Here is a 15658-nt window from a genome sequence, read left to right on the forward strand (position 1 = left end):
GACAATCCAATGGGCAACCGCTGGGTGAAATTGCTGGAACCCAAATAATTGTAAGATGTGCCACCTCCTATCTATGGACACTAATAACAAATTGGAAAATTAAGGACTTTATAGTCACAAAAAGACATGTATGTAAAATCACAAAACAACTTTATTGATACATAATTAAAACACTGATGTCCGTAACAATGGATTAGGATAAAAAGCACTCTTAGTAAGGCATAATATATACTGATTCAAGTTATTAGCCTTCCACCTTCCAAAATGTAATTTCCGTTAGTCGGTATCTTGACATGTTTCACGGGAAAACGCTTCTTCAGGAGCTTTTTTGGGTGCTAAATTCAGCACCCAAAAGAGGCTCTGAAGAATTCTTGAATCAGTATATGTTACGTCTTACTAAAGGTGCTTTTTATGCTAATCCATTGTCACTGAGATCATTGTTTTAAATATGTATCAATAAAGTTGTTTTGTGAATTTACATACATGTCTTTCTGTGCCTAAAATTGATGATGATTTTCTAATTCGTTACTTGTGCGAATATTCTAAAATGACTAGTATAAAACTTTTTATCAAATCCAGAGGTACAGTATTTCCGAGAATTTGTAAGCAGCAAGTGTTGGTCTAGTTTCCAAATGTGTAGTAAATACAGTGCGGCAGAATGACAAAACTAGAATAATATATGTGATAGAGCCTATTGCAGTTCTCATTATGACGATTTACACTTTTTGTCCGAGCCCATAGCAAACAATCAGATCCTGTGCTTTGTGATAATGGCCTCTCTTGCCACCATGTCTTTTTATTCCCCTTTTCTTCAGTTTACATAAATCTGTCCTTGCATGCTTTATACAGTTGTTGGTGTTCTACTTTGTGTATCATTGTAAAGTTCAGTTAATGGTAAGCTGTGCAATATGCATTCAGTCAGACTGTGGCTATGAATATATAATTTGTTTTTCATTTGGTATACTATTTATAAATAGAAAAGGAACCTCCTTGACTCATAATGAAATGGTTTACTGGACAATTACTAAGGCAAGACTTTCTGTTTGTTTCTTTCTTTGACATATCAGCTGTACATAGCATTCAGCACTAGGTATGTTACATAAGCCAATGGATGGGTGTTAGGCCATTAACACGTGGATATTTTCAATTGGTCTACATTAAAAGGAATTATAGTACTTCATTTTTAGAACAGTAATGTCCACTAATTCCACCCCACATTCTTTTGTGCCCTTTACACATATATTATTAAGGATTTCCATTGTGTTCTTGCACACTGCTGACCTGAAGTCAGTGGTGAGAGGGGGTGTGCTGGGGAGCAGGCTTCCCTGTGAACTAGTTGGGGCTATTTTAGATGGACCTCTTTACCTGTTCATTACACAATGAATAGGTAGTAAATATCTATAGAATCTTGCCCCCCACACCATCAAATCAGAACTAGCATATCTTTCACACAGCCCTGCCTGTGTTTGGAAATTAGTCTGACTGCTAGAGACTTTTTCCTTTGATATTACTTACTGAAGTACTTAGTATGTACCCTGATTGCTCTGTTCATTTAAAGACATACTGCACTGAGAGAATATATAGGCTGCCATTGCTATCTTCTTCTTTTGAAAAAGCTAGTTGCCTGGATGTCATGTTGATCCAATATCTTTAATACTTTTGAGGCACTGAGCTGGAACAAGTCTACAGCTCAGAAACAGATTCGGATTTCACTTTGACTTTCTAATCTGCATGCTTTTTTCAGGTCACTGACCACTGACTGAGTAATGATTGAAGTCAGGGACAGTCAGCAATGACAGACCCTGTGGTGTTATCAGTATAGGTTTCCTTTAATTAAATAACAGGTATAGGTGAATGAGGTTGTAATGGCTGTGAGTAAAAGTACTCATACAATTAAAGGGTACCTGTCATTTAAAACTTTTTAAAAGTAAAAGTCCTGCCTATGAGCAAGTACCACAATGTATTTGCTATTACCTTTATTAGCCATAAAGTCCTTTTTTGTGGGCCTCTCTGTTTTAATTCAATTTATTAGAAGCTTAACTTTCCTGATTCCCAGGCTAAAACCCAGCCACTTGCATGCAGCCTGTTCATATATTAGGGCTTTTGATTTTTACTGAAATGCTCTCTTGTGATATGTAGTGGTAGGTGCACGGGGCCCAGAAGTTAGTGAAGTCAAGCTCGAGTAACGACTGAAAACTTAATCAAAGGGGCAGACAGAGGGGATTTTACTTACTCATAGCAAAAAGACACTTTTGATTATCTGCTCCTAAGCAAAGCTTTTACTTTTATATGTGTACTAGCAAAAGTGTGCCTGTTTTAGAACTGGCAAGGTTTGAAATATTCTGTTTGAGACATGTTATTGTGCCTCCCTTGCACTTGATGTTTCCACCTTTGATGCTTAGATTAAAATGGTAGTAATATCCTGTGCATGTGTGGAAGTGGTAGTATACTACCTTCCATGTGCAGGATCTTTTATATGTTTACTAGCAAAAGTGTGCCAGTTTTAGAATTGGACAAGGTTTGGAATATTCTGTTTGAGACATGTTTTATTGGGTAGGATGTGCAGGGGATGAGTACAGAGCATGTGTGGGGGAATATGGGGTGCACAGTAGTAGTATGTTGGGTATGACAGTGGGCAGTATGAGGAGTGTGAATGGTCTGATAACTGGCAGTAGTTGGTAAAGTAACATTTATAGGTAAAGTTGATCCAGGGAATATCCGATTGCCTCTTGGGGGAACAGGAAGGAATTTTTTCCCCTACAGGAGCAAATTGGATCATGCTTTGCTGGTTTTTTTGCCTTCCTCTGGATCAACTATGGGCTTAGGATTATAACTTTTGTTTTGTTTTTTTTATGGTTGAACTGGATGGACTTTTGTCTTTTTCAGCCAGACTAACTATCTAACTATATTGTTCTGAACATCAGAGATGGTGGAAACATCAACCACAGGGGTTCATAATATACTGCAAATGCTGATGAATAGTATACAACATGACAGTGTTTCATCACTGCTTGAGGGGGACGTGCAGCTCTTATTTATTTTGTGACTCCAGAGCCATTTTGGTCCACCATTGATGGAAATCTTTTTTTAAGGTGGAACCATAATGCCATCTTAATGAAGTCCAGCTGCAGCATTCTGTCCTCGATTTATGTTACTTTCCTAACATGAATGCTTTACCACTAATTACTGTAGTTCAGCCCAGCTAACCTATCAAACTTGCTATGTTAATCAGAAGCTGGATATTCAATCTATATAATGGACTGAAACTAAGGGGAAACCTTAACTCTATTTTACTTTCTGTGATCTTTTTTTATAATAATTATGAAAAAGGGCTATGGGGTTTACTTAAACTATACAGGCAGATAAACGTGAAAGAGGAGAAATAACATCAACTTGCTTGAGCTATTAAGAATCTTCTTACTGCTCTCAACTTAAATACTATTCCCCCCCCTAAAATTAGTTAACTGCATTTAGTAAAAAAGGTCCAGAGATTGCCAGAAGTAAAGAAGAAATATTATTACAAGTTTGTAGATTCTGAGCAGTGTTGGTCAATTTTCTTGATATAGCTTGCCTCTAGTGCAGACACCACGAAAAGGCCAAAAAATATTATTCAATCAATGTTTATATTACAGAAAACTGTCAGAGACTGCAACATGAGATTGTGAAAGTCTATGGGCATGCTACAAGGGATGGTCAAAGACTGCAAACATGCTGCAGTAGATAAAGACTGTGAAAAAGCTATTGGAAATATGCTTCAAGAGACAGTCATAGACAGAATATACATTACAAGAAACTGCTAGAAATCACCACCTCTTTACAAATCAACGCTTCCTATTACTCTGACAAAATTGCTTGTGACTTTTCTCTGCAAAATGTGACCCCTCTGACTGTCTCCTGTAGCATGTCCCCAGTCTCCAACCATGCCCATAACATGTCTGCAGTCTTTAACAATCTACTGCAGTACATCTGCAGCGTCTGACCATTTTCTATAGCATTACATACATTAAACATTATGTGCAGTCCTTTGGTGATATTAGGGTCACACTTAATGCGCCCCATATCAAATAAGGTGACCGCTTATCTACATCTACTATGTTTTTTTGTGTTGGGCGATTTAGGTTTTCATATATCTTGTTGATACATTTCAGTCCTATTTAATTGTGCTGCTCCTGTGTGCTCTTACAGTTTTATCCATCACAAAGTATTTCTGCTGAAGATTAATTGCCCTTTTAAAGTCTGATGTTTGATATATACAGCATTGGCAGCATCCTGAGCAAGTTTAACCTTCTTTGACCTGACCTCTGTTAGAATTTCTATCTGCTGGGCAGATATTTTCAGCTGGTTTGCGACTGATTTCATACATCCCTCATTCTGCAGTCCTATGGGAAAAATTGAATTAAGATGTTGAGGTTACATTTGTTGTGTATGTTTGTGTGTGTGAGATATATATATATATATATATATATATATATATATATATATATATATATATAGCCAAAAGTATTAGGACACCCCCTCCAAATCAGTGGATTCAGATGTTCCAATCACCTCCATGGCCACATATGTTTAAAATCAAGCACCTAGGCATGGAGACTGCTTCTACAAACATTTGTGAAAGAATGGGTTGCTCTCATAAGCTCAGTGAATTCAAGCGTGGTACCATGAGAGGTTGCCACCTGTGCAATAAGTCCATCCGTGAAATTTCCTTGCTACTAAGTATTCTTTGGTCAACTGTTAGTGGTATTCTAACAAGCAACTGGGAACAACCGCAACTCAGCCACGAAGTGGTAGACCACATGAAGTGACAGAGTGGGGTTAGCACATGATGAAGTGCACAGTGTGCAGAAGTCGCCAACTGTCTGCAGAGTGAATAGCTAGACACCTCCAAACTTCCTGTGGCCTTCAGATTAGCACAACAGTGCATAGAGACCTTCATGGAATGGGTTTCCATGGCCGAGCAGCTGCATCTAAGCCTTACATCACCAAGTGCAATGCAAAACGTCGGATGCAATGGTGTAAAGCATGCTGCCACTGGAATCTAGAGCAATGGAGACATGTTCTCTGGAGTGACCAATCACGCTTCTCTGTCTGGCAATCCGATGGACGTGTGTGGGTTTGGCAGTTGCCAGGAGAATGGTACTTGCCTGACTGCACTGTGCCAAGTATAAAGTTTGGTGGAGGGGGGATTATGGTGTGGGGTTGTCTCTCAGGGGTTGGGCTTGGCCCCTTATTTCCAGTGAAGGGAACTCTTAAGGCATCAGCATACCAAGACATTTTGGACAAGTTCATGCTCTCAACTGTCCACGAAGCAAGGTCCATAAAGACATGGATGAGTGATTCTGGGGTAGAGGAACTTGACTGGCCTGCACATATTCCTGACCTCAACCCGATAGAACACCTTTAGGATGAATTAGAGTGGAGACTGTGAGCCAGGCCTTCTCATCCGACATCAGTGCGTGATCTCACAAATGCATTCTGGAAGAATGGTGAAACATTCCCATAGACACACTCCTAAACCTTGTGGACAGTCTTCCCAGAATAGTTGAAGCTGTTATAGCTGCAAAGGGTGGGCCACCTCAATATTGAACCCTATGGACTAAGACTGGGATGCCATTAAAGTTCATGTGCGTGTAAAGGCAGGCCAACCAATACTTTTGGCAATATAGTGAGAGAGAAAATAGTTTTGGCAATATAGTGAGAGATTATTAATATTACACTGTCTATGCGTGTAGATATCAGAACTACTTTGCACTTTATGTTATATTCATTTGCTTTGACACCCCCGCAATACTTGCTCATGCTTCTTCATTCCCAGAACCAGGCCATGCCTTTTCCCAAATAATCACCATCACCACCCATGCTGCAAACTAATCTTTATGCCATATGATTTTAATGACTCAGATCTAAAGAAAGTTTAGTTCCTGGCTTGTCTAATATATGACTGATTGTATTATTAAAAGCCGCTTAAGGAAGTGTAGGAATGGTTTGTTTGCTTTTCATTTTTACTTACTTTTTTTAACTTTATGTACCGTAAATTCTTATTATATTGATAATAAGATGCTGCACTACACCCAAGGCTTTGGAAGCCTCCACAAAATCACCATATTTTCCAAAAAGAATACTTTGAAGCAACCGTGTCTGCATTTCACATTGCAAAGTGGCTTCTGACAAAAAGAAGATCAGTTAGCTATCAGCTCTGCATAAAAAAACAATCAGCTTCCAGGTTTGTTTGTTTTTTTACAAAGCTTAAAAAAAAACTGGTGCAATGCTTTGCAGGCTCCTAACACAAAAAATAATAATGCACATTTTTTTTTTTTGGAAAGGTGAACTTATCCTTTAATTGAACAAGCTGAAGTTAGAACCATGCACAGCTGCACCTGATTTTGCACTCTCCAGTTTTAGGAAATCAACCCCAGTGAAGTACAGCATTGTCTTCTTACAATAAAAGGTGTTTACACGTTAAGATATTCAATTGTCAGTTGAAAAAAAGGCATTTACTTGCATTTAAAGATATCAAGTAGAGCCATGGAAATCTTTCCTTTTTTTTTCTTCTATAGACATTTTCCTTAAATAAAGAAAATTAACTCTCATTGTCATCATGACATGAGATATAAGAAGAAAATAAAAAATAGAATAATTAAAAAATGTTGTTTAATAATGTTATTTGTTAGTAGCATTTCCTGTGGGCAATTTTCTTTTGTCCCAACAGAGAAGTAAAAATAGAGTAGATCAAGTCCAGCACTGCCGATTACAAACCGCATCAGATTTATACAGATAATGCATTTTAAGTTACTCAGACGGATTTGTAGTTGTGGTACACAATCTGTCTGCTGTATGGAATGTGCATTATGCATTTTTGGGGAGCCAAATGCTGGTATCTGTCCATTAAGGTTTTCAGTATGAATGTTTAATTGCACCAAAGCTACAGCAAAAGTTCTTTTTTCCCAATAATGAATGTGATTTATGAATTTAGTGTATACTATGTGTGAGATGTCTCCTTCAGAGAAACATTCCATGCAGCTTGGGCAGACAGAGTGACTCAACTTCAATTTGAAGCCCTTTTAACCAAACGGCTTAGGATGTCTCCTGTCCTCTTGTGCTGGATTTCTGGAGAGCCAGGGATGAATAATTGACAATGAATACGTATTCTCCGAGTACATTAACATAGATGACTTGCATACAAACATGCTAAAAATATTCTTTCCCAGGGTCAGTAAAATTCTGAGAACCACTACTAGTCATTTTATTTATAAAGTCAGCTTTAATGGCTACTTTTACCAGTGCATGAACATTGCAATGCACAGTGCTTTGCATTTATTCCTGTATTGGTTTAAAAGCTTCTTATATCACATTTTTATGTTAGTTATCGGTGCTTTATTTTCTATAAATGTTTTTGTTTATTAAGCATTTTTCAATTTAAGTAAGACTATCGCCAAAGGAAAAAAGGAAAGGAAAAAATGACATATGATGAATAGTAACACAGCATTTCTGGTTAAACTGAGTCACCACTGTGACATATATAGTTTTCCAGGGGTTTCATTCTGCCAATAGATCCATGGTTATCACCCTGCTGAAGGAAATTAAGAGTAAATGGATCTACTGGCAGAATCCAACCCTAGTAAAATTATGTTACAGAGATGATCCGCATTAAAGTGTTACTAAACCCACAACAGTAAAATCAGTCTGTATATGCAGTAAAGCATGCTTGTTATACTCACTGAGGAACTTAAGGGGTTAATCCTCTGCATTGTGTAAAAACGTTGTTTGATCCTGTCTTCTCTGATCCTCCCCTTCTTCCAGTGCCCTCCTCTTATCACCTGGTAAGACATATGGTGTTGAGTCATTCTGCACATGCTCAGTTTGGTGTGTATTGCTAGTGGGTTTTTTTTTCTTCTTAAGAGTGCATGTGATCAGCACAGGGCCAATCAGCACTGTCCAGACAGAGGTCAGGGATCCTGCATCCTCCTAGAGCAGAATGAAAACTTCTACAAGCTTAAACCAGTGCTGGACTGGACACTGATAGAAGTCACAAGACTGCTCTAACTGCTGATGAGAAATGGTATTTAGCAGTTAATATTTATTGAGGCTAGGTTCACATCTGTGTGGGTGGTGCCGTTGCGGGTACGCACAAAAATCCATGCAGCCACACCACCCGCACAGAGAAATGTGGACCCGTGGGCGGGTGCCATTAGTTCTAATGGCACACTGCCTGCACTGGAAAACGCAACTGTACTGGGAACCAAGGTTTCCATGCGGGCTGCGTTTTCAGAAGAAGTGCAGGGACTTCTCTGCGTGTCACGGGGCACAGAGTCCATTCAAATGAATGGGCTCTCATGCCCGTGCAAAACACAGCCCGCACAGCCGCATATATGTGAACCAGGGCTAAAACAATTGCACTTCCATGTTCTGTGTACTGTGGGAGACCAGATATAGTGAATGCTGGGTCCTGGGTTTAGTAATACTTTAACAATAAATGCTGCAGTGTTGTCACCCAAGGAGCAAAATTTCAGAAATCATTTGTTGCTTTGAATTGGTAGAGAAAAGCTGAAAGGTGATTACTGGGTTAGTTAATTGTTTAAGAAAAAAGTGTATCTGATCAGAAAGTTGGGTATTCTTTAGACAACCAATTGGGACATGTTAACTATCCAGAGCAGCTGATTTGCAGTTCTATGCCTGGACTAGACAGTTTGTATCTGTGCCCATTGTCATTGATTGTGCTCTGATGAGGGAACATTTTTCACAGGGTCTCTTTACCAAATAGGACCAAAAACAATACAGATGCACAAGTGACGTTGTTGCCCAATAACGCTCTAGTATAGAATAGAGGAAGCTCACTTTGTATCATGGGAGCTGTTTTTTTCCCTTGGAGGAAAAAAGTATGTTTGTTTTTACTGAAAGAGTTGATGCAGTTGTGTTTTGTGTCCTTGTGACTACAGATTGTTCTTTAAAGTTGCCTTTTTATTATATTATTTGTTGGTGCAAAAGCAATATGGAGCTTTCTCATTCGAGGAGAAGTATGGCCAAAGCTCTTTTGTTCATACTTCTCCCATGGGTCACATCAGTGCACTTAATTCTGCACTCCTGTAACCCAGATTCATTCAACAGGGGGCTAATAATGTAGGGATCCACCAGGCTGAGCCAGACGCTTCTGCCACCTCCACATTCTTGTGCTCCAGTAAGCACTGGAAGGGCAAGAGCACAGAACACTGATTGACAGTCAGTGCTTAGATCGGACTTGAGAACTGAGCAATCAGTGGTTTTTGATCTCTCGGTTCTCAGTGTAGAGCCAGCAGAGGACAGCTGCAGCATAGTATTGAAGCTGTGCCATCTAGGTGAGTATGTATGTTTTTTTTTTTTTAGATTCCTGCACTTCTCTTTTAAAAAGAAAACATTGGAAATTGTTGTAGGTATTTTATAATATATACATATAGGAAGCTGCCTCTACTATGTAGGTGGATACTGACACTGTATGCAGTGTACTATAAAGCAGGACTTGATACATTATAAGTTATCTCGAAAATGACAGGATAGAGGGCTAGAAGTGGAGTTATCCTTTTACAAATTTAGTAGTAGGTTCAATGGAAATGATGGAGGAAAAAATTAGAAAGGCATGCAGTGCAGATCATTATGAAATTTAAGAAAAGACTGTATTTATTGTAGAACATTATATTTATCATAAATTTTTACTATGATTTAGACTGTTAAAATATATAGGGCTCTTTCTTTATTCACCAGGTTTAGTCACATGAAAAATTTGGACATTTGTTTTTTTTTTTTTATCTTATTAAGAAGAATCTGTATAGATTGTGTGGAGTGATACCTTATTCACTTTGTCAAAGTGCAGGTCGTACAGCATGCAGACAGGGAATATTATTTGAATAATAGGCTTTATGCGCAATATGCCCAAAATTGTCACTCTTTGCATGCTGTACTGTTTTCGGTGCCAAATGGATGAAGAGTAGGGCACTGTAGAATAACAGCCTAATTATTTTTGTACATACAGTTTTTCTTATCACTGTTTCATAAAAAAAAGTTTTACTTTTTTGTTGTAGATGGAGAAAAGAAGTTTCAGGTGATGATCCATGGCATAGAGCCTATGCTGGAGACTCCCTTGCAGTGGCTCAGTGAATATTTCAGCTATCCGGACAACTTCCTCCACATAAGTATTGTTCCACAGCCCACTGACTGAAGGACATGTGGCACTCAAGTGAAAGAGACCATCACATTTGGAGTGGATTTTCCTAACTCATGTAAAAACGAGAAGTTATGGTTGACAAAAAACCTAATTGAGCTCTTATGAGCTGTAAGTGTCCCATTCACGGGTTTATTCTGCCACCACTTGAGCCTGGTTGGAACAAGGAGATCTGCTTGAGACTACCTGCTGCCTTGTAGCTCTGCACACAATCGAATGATCCGAGAGTCAGTGACAGCATGTGCCTCCTGTTCCTGGTTTATACTAACTAGTGTGCTGCATTCTTTTCTACTTGTTTTCAACTGTGTACCCAAGGTTCAACTTTTTCTTTTTTTTTTTTATAAAAGGGAAAATTATTGCTTTGATCTGCTGGTTTATTCAACACTGAAAAAAGCATTGAAAGATGTACAAGTAAAACATGAAAGCTAAGTAACAGAAGCTGTGCTGGTGGTGTTCCTGTTTACAATGTATCATAGTAAACTCTATAACAAATTTTAACAGAGCATGAGTGAGATTTATATTCATAAAAAGACTATATTCTTCAAATCATATATGTTATGCTGATGAAAGAAAAAATAAGACTGGCTAGGTAATATCTCCCAAGAGAAAGCATTTAGCTGCACATGAACCTTGAACATGAATCTTTTTTAGTTTTATATTTACAGGCAGTGTCTCTGCAGCACAGCACATGTTGTATGCACTTACATAAGTATAATGTTTTACACTTCTGTATGGGAAAATCTCCACAAAGGTTTTTCTTTTCCAGTCTTCTGTCTGCTGTCATGAGTAGCCTTGGTGTCAGAAAATGTATAGAGTGGCTTGTCTATTCAGTTATCACAACCTACTAATCACTGTTAGCTTGGATATTTTAGTTCAGTGTTTCCCATGCATGTCCTGCGGCAGTGTTAGGGTTTCTACCTGTCTAAGATTCACTTTGACAGTCCAGATTTTAAATCATGTGCCCTAGTTTCATACCACCTAAAACCTGGACACATTATTAAACCCCAACTGTGGTTCCTCAGCTGGGTTGCTGGCTGTAGTTGTAAGCAGAGAGTGGCTGTCACACTGTCACACTGCTCAGACCCAGCACTGTTCTCACCTTTCCTCCCCCTTCACAGACAGGAGAGGAGAGAGAGCTTGATCTGCTCCTCCTCCTCCCGCCCCTCTCTTACTGTGTCTGCCTGCCCACACTCTTATTCCAGCAGTGCTGTGCCTCAGAAAGAGGATGGGTGGGCAGGAAGTTTGAAGTCCAGCAGCAGGCAGCTGCATGGTGGATGAAAGATACCAATGTCTATGCCTTCATCCTGGGCGAGTGATCTCACTGTTCATCCCCTGTCTGTGACTGAAGTGCTGCCCCCTCCTTTCTCTCTCCTGCTACTGAATCAGTACAATAATGTAAGGGGGGCTCAGATGTAGAGGGTGCTCTGCAGACTCTGATGTAAAGGGGGCTTGGTGAGCAGAGACCCCTTTACATCAGAGTTCCCCTTTACACCAGAGTCCACAGTGTTTTCCCTTACATCAGAGCCCCCCCCCCCCTAATTCAGGGTTCCCAGAGCACCCCTTACATCAAAATTCCACTTTACATTAAAGTCCACAGAGTAAGTGGAAATTTTGCATATTCAGATGTAAGGGGGAACTCTGGGAACCCTGATTAAAGGGGAATGCTGGGAACTCTGATGTAAGTGGGGGCTCCGGTTCCAAGAGACCCCCTTACATTAGAGTCTTCAGTGTTCCCCCTTACATCAAATTTCCCTCCTTAAATCAGAGTCCCCAAAGTTCTCCCTTACATCAGAGTCTGCTGAGTAAGGGGGTTACAGTGTAAGAGAACGCTGCGGGTTCAGAAGTAAAGGGGGAACTCTGCGGATTCAGATGTAAAGGGGGAACTCTGCGGATTTAGATGCAAAGGGGAAACTCTGTGGATTCAGATGCAAAGGAGGAACTCTGCGGATTCAGATGCAAAGGGGGAACTCTGCAGATTCAGATGTAATGGGGGAATTCTGTATACTCTGATGTAAGGGAGAACTCTTGTTATTATCTGAATAGAAATGTTAATCACAACATACAGTGGGGCAAAAAAGTATTTAGTCAGCCACCAATTGTGCAAGTTCTCCCACTTAAAAAGATGAGAGAGGCCTGTAATTGGCATCATAGGTAGACCTCAACTATGAGAGACAAAATGAGAAAAAAAATCCAGACAATCACATTGGCTGATTTGGAAAGAATTTATTTGCAAATTATGGTGGAAAATAAGTATTTGGTCAATATCAAAAGTTCATCTCAATCTTTTTAAGTGGGAGAACTTGCACAATTGGTGGCTGACTAAATACTTTTTTGCCCCACTGTATATGTATAGTGTATGCTACAAAAAAAAAATGCCATGCTCCGCTAAAGGGTTCTGGTTTGGCCTGAAGAAAAGGTGGCAACCCTAAGCAGTGCATGTTGTGCAGGCAACCCCACCAATGTGTATATAGGGTTAGTAATGTTTTAGCAAAGTGTTACAGCCACATAAACTGCTGGTGGTACTTGAGGACAGGTTTGGGAAACACTACTGTGTTTATAAAACATTTTAATCAAATAATTAATGAAAGTTAGCTCCACGATTGCTAATAAGAGCATTATTAGAGCGAAAACCCCTCCAAATAACTAAGCAGAAGCAAAATGTATACTTTGAATTTGAAGTATATACTGTATGTAATTTAAGAAAAATGTGAACTGAGTGGATGCACACTTTGCAGGCACCTAGAGGTGCATACAGGTACCCCAGATGTCTGAAAAAACATTGTGGAACCCCTCTGTGCCAAAGGTTAACTCACACCCTCCCATACTGCGCTATTGGCCCATCACTCTTGATTGGTGCCCCCAATAGATGACTGCTAAAGGAAGGTGGAGGGGAGGCAGCCTTCAGCACACTAGTGGTTTTAAAGATTGCAGATTGGAGCACGCTGGGATTTTGAGGGTCCTGCTGCATTCCTCTTTAAAAAAAAAAACCAAAAAAAAAAAAAAAACCTGTAAACTGAAATCCACAATTATTTGTATATTACAGGCAAATGTAGTAACTGTATGAACTATTAAATGTTTGTCTTTATGTTTGCTGATGTGTACAATGCACAGCTGCAATATTCGACATCTTTGTACAATCTGATTGTACAATATTCTTCAGTCTTACCAACAATCAGCTGTATAGTGGAAGAGCTTACCTGACTGGGTCTAAACTGAATTAATTATTTAGGAAGGCTGCTGCACTATATAGTTATTAGCAAAACTATGGGAGATTGCAATATATGTGACCAGTGTTTCCCTACTACCAGATAGGGGCGCAGCTGCATTAATACTCTCTTGCAAGTCTTTGACGTTAATTGAAAAACTTGTACAGTTAGGACTCTTTCACACAGCCACATGCTGTAAACTTCAGGTGTATTTCCCAACCAAGGAGCCACCGGTGCTATGTACAGCTTCCCGTAGAAAGCAATGGCTGTATGCTGTTACTTGCATAAACATGCACGTACGTATGGATGTACAGCCCTGGACACAGTCTGCATCCAGGGTCGTACGCATGCACGTGTTTACACAAGTAATGTTGTATACCCGAGTATAGCCATTACTTTTTATGGGCAGCAGTAACCAGCACCTGTGGCTCTCAGGTGGAAAAATATTCCCAAATTTTACAGCATGCCACCATGCACATGAACCCGTATACACATGGCAATTTCCAGGCAGGTTCAACCTGTATTTGAACACAAAAACAATCAATTGCAGCAAGGTAACTTATTACCAACAGTTATGATTTTTGTAATAGAAACTGTTGGCGGCAGGTTGCTTTGATACATTTAGTCTGTTTAGTGATTAAAAGTGGTTGAAAAAGTCTGAAAATCGTGTAGGATTTAGTGTATGCGAAAACAGAATAAAGGTTTTATTTTATTTTTGTAAGATATGTTTTTGTTATGCACTTTCAAATGAGATTGAAAATATGAGTAAAACTAATCGGCGCATTATGTGTTTTTATTCCTTCAAATATTGGGTATCATTTTCTTATTTCTATCACAGAACTGCACGTTTAATGTTAGCCAAAATAAGGTTTGATATGAATTAAGATGCTTTTTCATACTTATCAATGAAAAGTAAGCGGGGCTCTTTGAAAACAATTTCCATATGTTGTGGTATGCGGAGACTGTGTGTGTAACTCCAGCCACTGAAGAACATCATGTCCCGGAGTTCCCTTAATATAAAGAAAGGTAAACTAACATGACAAGCAAAGCAGTGCCTATTGATCAATTGGAAAGCATTTCATCACGTTCCCAGTAGCGGATGTGACATGTTATTAGCCAGTTAAATAAAGCTTTTGCAGCTATTTGCTGTTAATCCTGTCTGACTCTAATTTGGGAGAGTGAGGTGGGTGTGTAATATCAAACCTGACAGACGGCTAGAGAGTCCCTGGTACAACACCACCCAATGTAAACACTTCTTCCTAATTTCCTTCCATTTACTTCCATTTCCAGCGGTTGGACAATGATGGACGTACTTAGTGCTTCTACTATTCTGACATTGCTGTTTCCTTGTATTAAGAGAGTCACCCTTTATTCCAGATGTACTGTCATTGACATTGTAATGTCAGTCTCATATCTCTAAATACATGTTTTAATACTTCCAAGGTATTTTTCAATAAACCTTATGACATTATGGTTGCTTGATCTAGTAAGTACAATCCCTGAAAATCATAAAGACTGGCACAAACAGATTTTTGAAAGTGTTTCTTATGCATTCTAAAAGTGATGCAGCAGCATGCACCAAACTCTTGTACCTATCCAGAACTTGTCCTTGAATGTAATGCATGCTGCACCACTTTTAAAATGCACGCAAGGCACTTTTGCAAATTCTGTCAGGGCCAGTGTCTCTCTGCATGCCAAAAAAAGTTGGTCTTAATCAGCTCCACTTTGGTAAGGTACGAGCTGTCTGTGCTTTATTTTGAATTTGGCTAATTCATTGCACTACAATTTAAAGGTGGTGCATTGCAGAACTACCTGAATTTGGTCCGTCAGTTGCTGTCAGAGCCAAAAGTGTCACAAATGCTTCATTAATTTGGCACATTACCAAAAGGGATTAATGCCAGAAAAGTGGTACAGCTTTTTTTTTTATTTTCCCCATTAACTTCATTCCAGGCACACAGCTATGCAGTTGACCAAACAGAGGGGATCTTAAAGTGGTTGTAAAGGATGAAGGTTTTTACCTTAATGCATTATTTGTACAAAATCTTCTATTGTCAGCCTCCCCAAATACATACCTAAGTCCGATGTTGGTCAAGCTCTGTGTCCGTGAGCAGCGGCGCTGCTCTCTCTCTTCCTCCCTATTGGAGTCAGTGGGGCCGAGCTGCACTGTGTGTATCTACAGATACACACAGCCCTGTGTGGGACTGAGCCCGCACGTTTGACATCAATAGGAAGCAGCTTCCTTTGGTGGCACACAGAGAAA

At 39.4% G+C, this 15658-nt stretch overlaps 1 protein-coding gene across 2 annotated transcripts in view; it reads left to right on the forward strand.

The window, feature by feature from the left end:
- Positions 1-14551, forward strand: part of ATG5 (autophagy related 5) — a 229060-nt gene extending 214509 nt beyond the window's left edge. For both annotated transcript variants that reach the window (XM_089665022.1, XM_089665029.1), the window contains exon 8: positions 10053-14551. In XM_089665022.1, coding sequence (XP_089521148.1) covers positions 10053-10189 — 137 coding nt within the window. In that variant the 3' untranslated portion in view covers positions 10190-14551. The remainder of the gene's footprint in view (positions 1-10052) is intronic.
- Positions 14552-15658: the final 1107 nt, after the last annotated feature.

The sequence above is a fragment of the Staurois parvus genome, unplaced genomic scaffold (genome assembly GCF_062004578.1).
Source record: "Staurois parvus isolate SC_StPar_1 unplaced genomic scaffold, SC_StPar_1.0 ptg000048l, whole genome shotgun sequence".
Classification (NCBI taxonomy): domain Eukaryota; kingdom Metazoa; phylum Chordata; class Amphibia; order Anura; family Ranidae; genus Staurois; species Staurois parvus.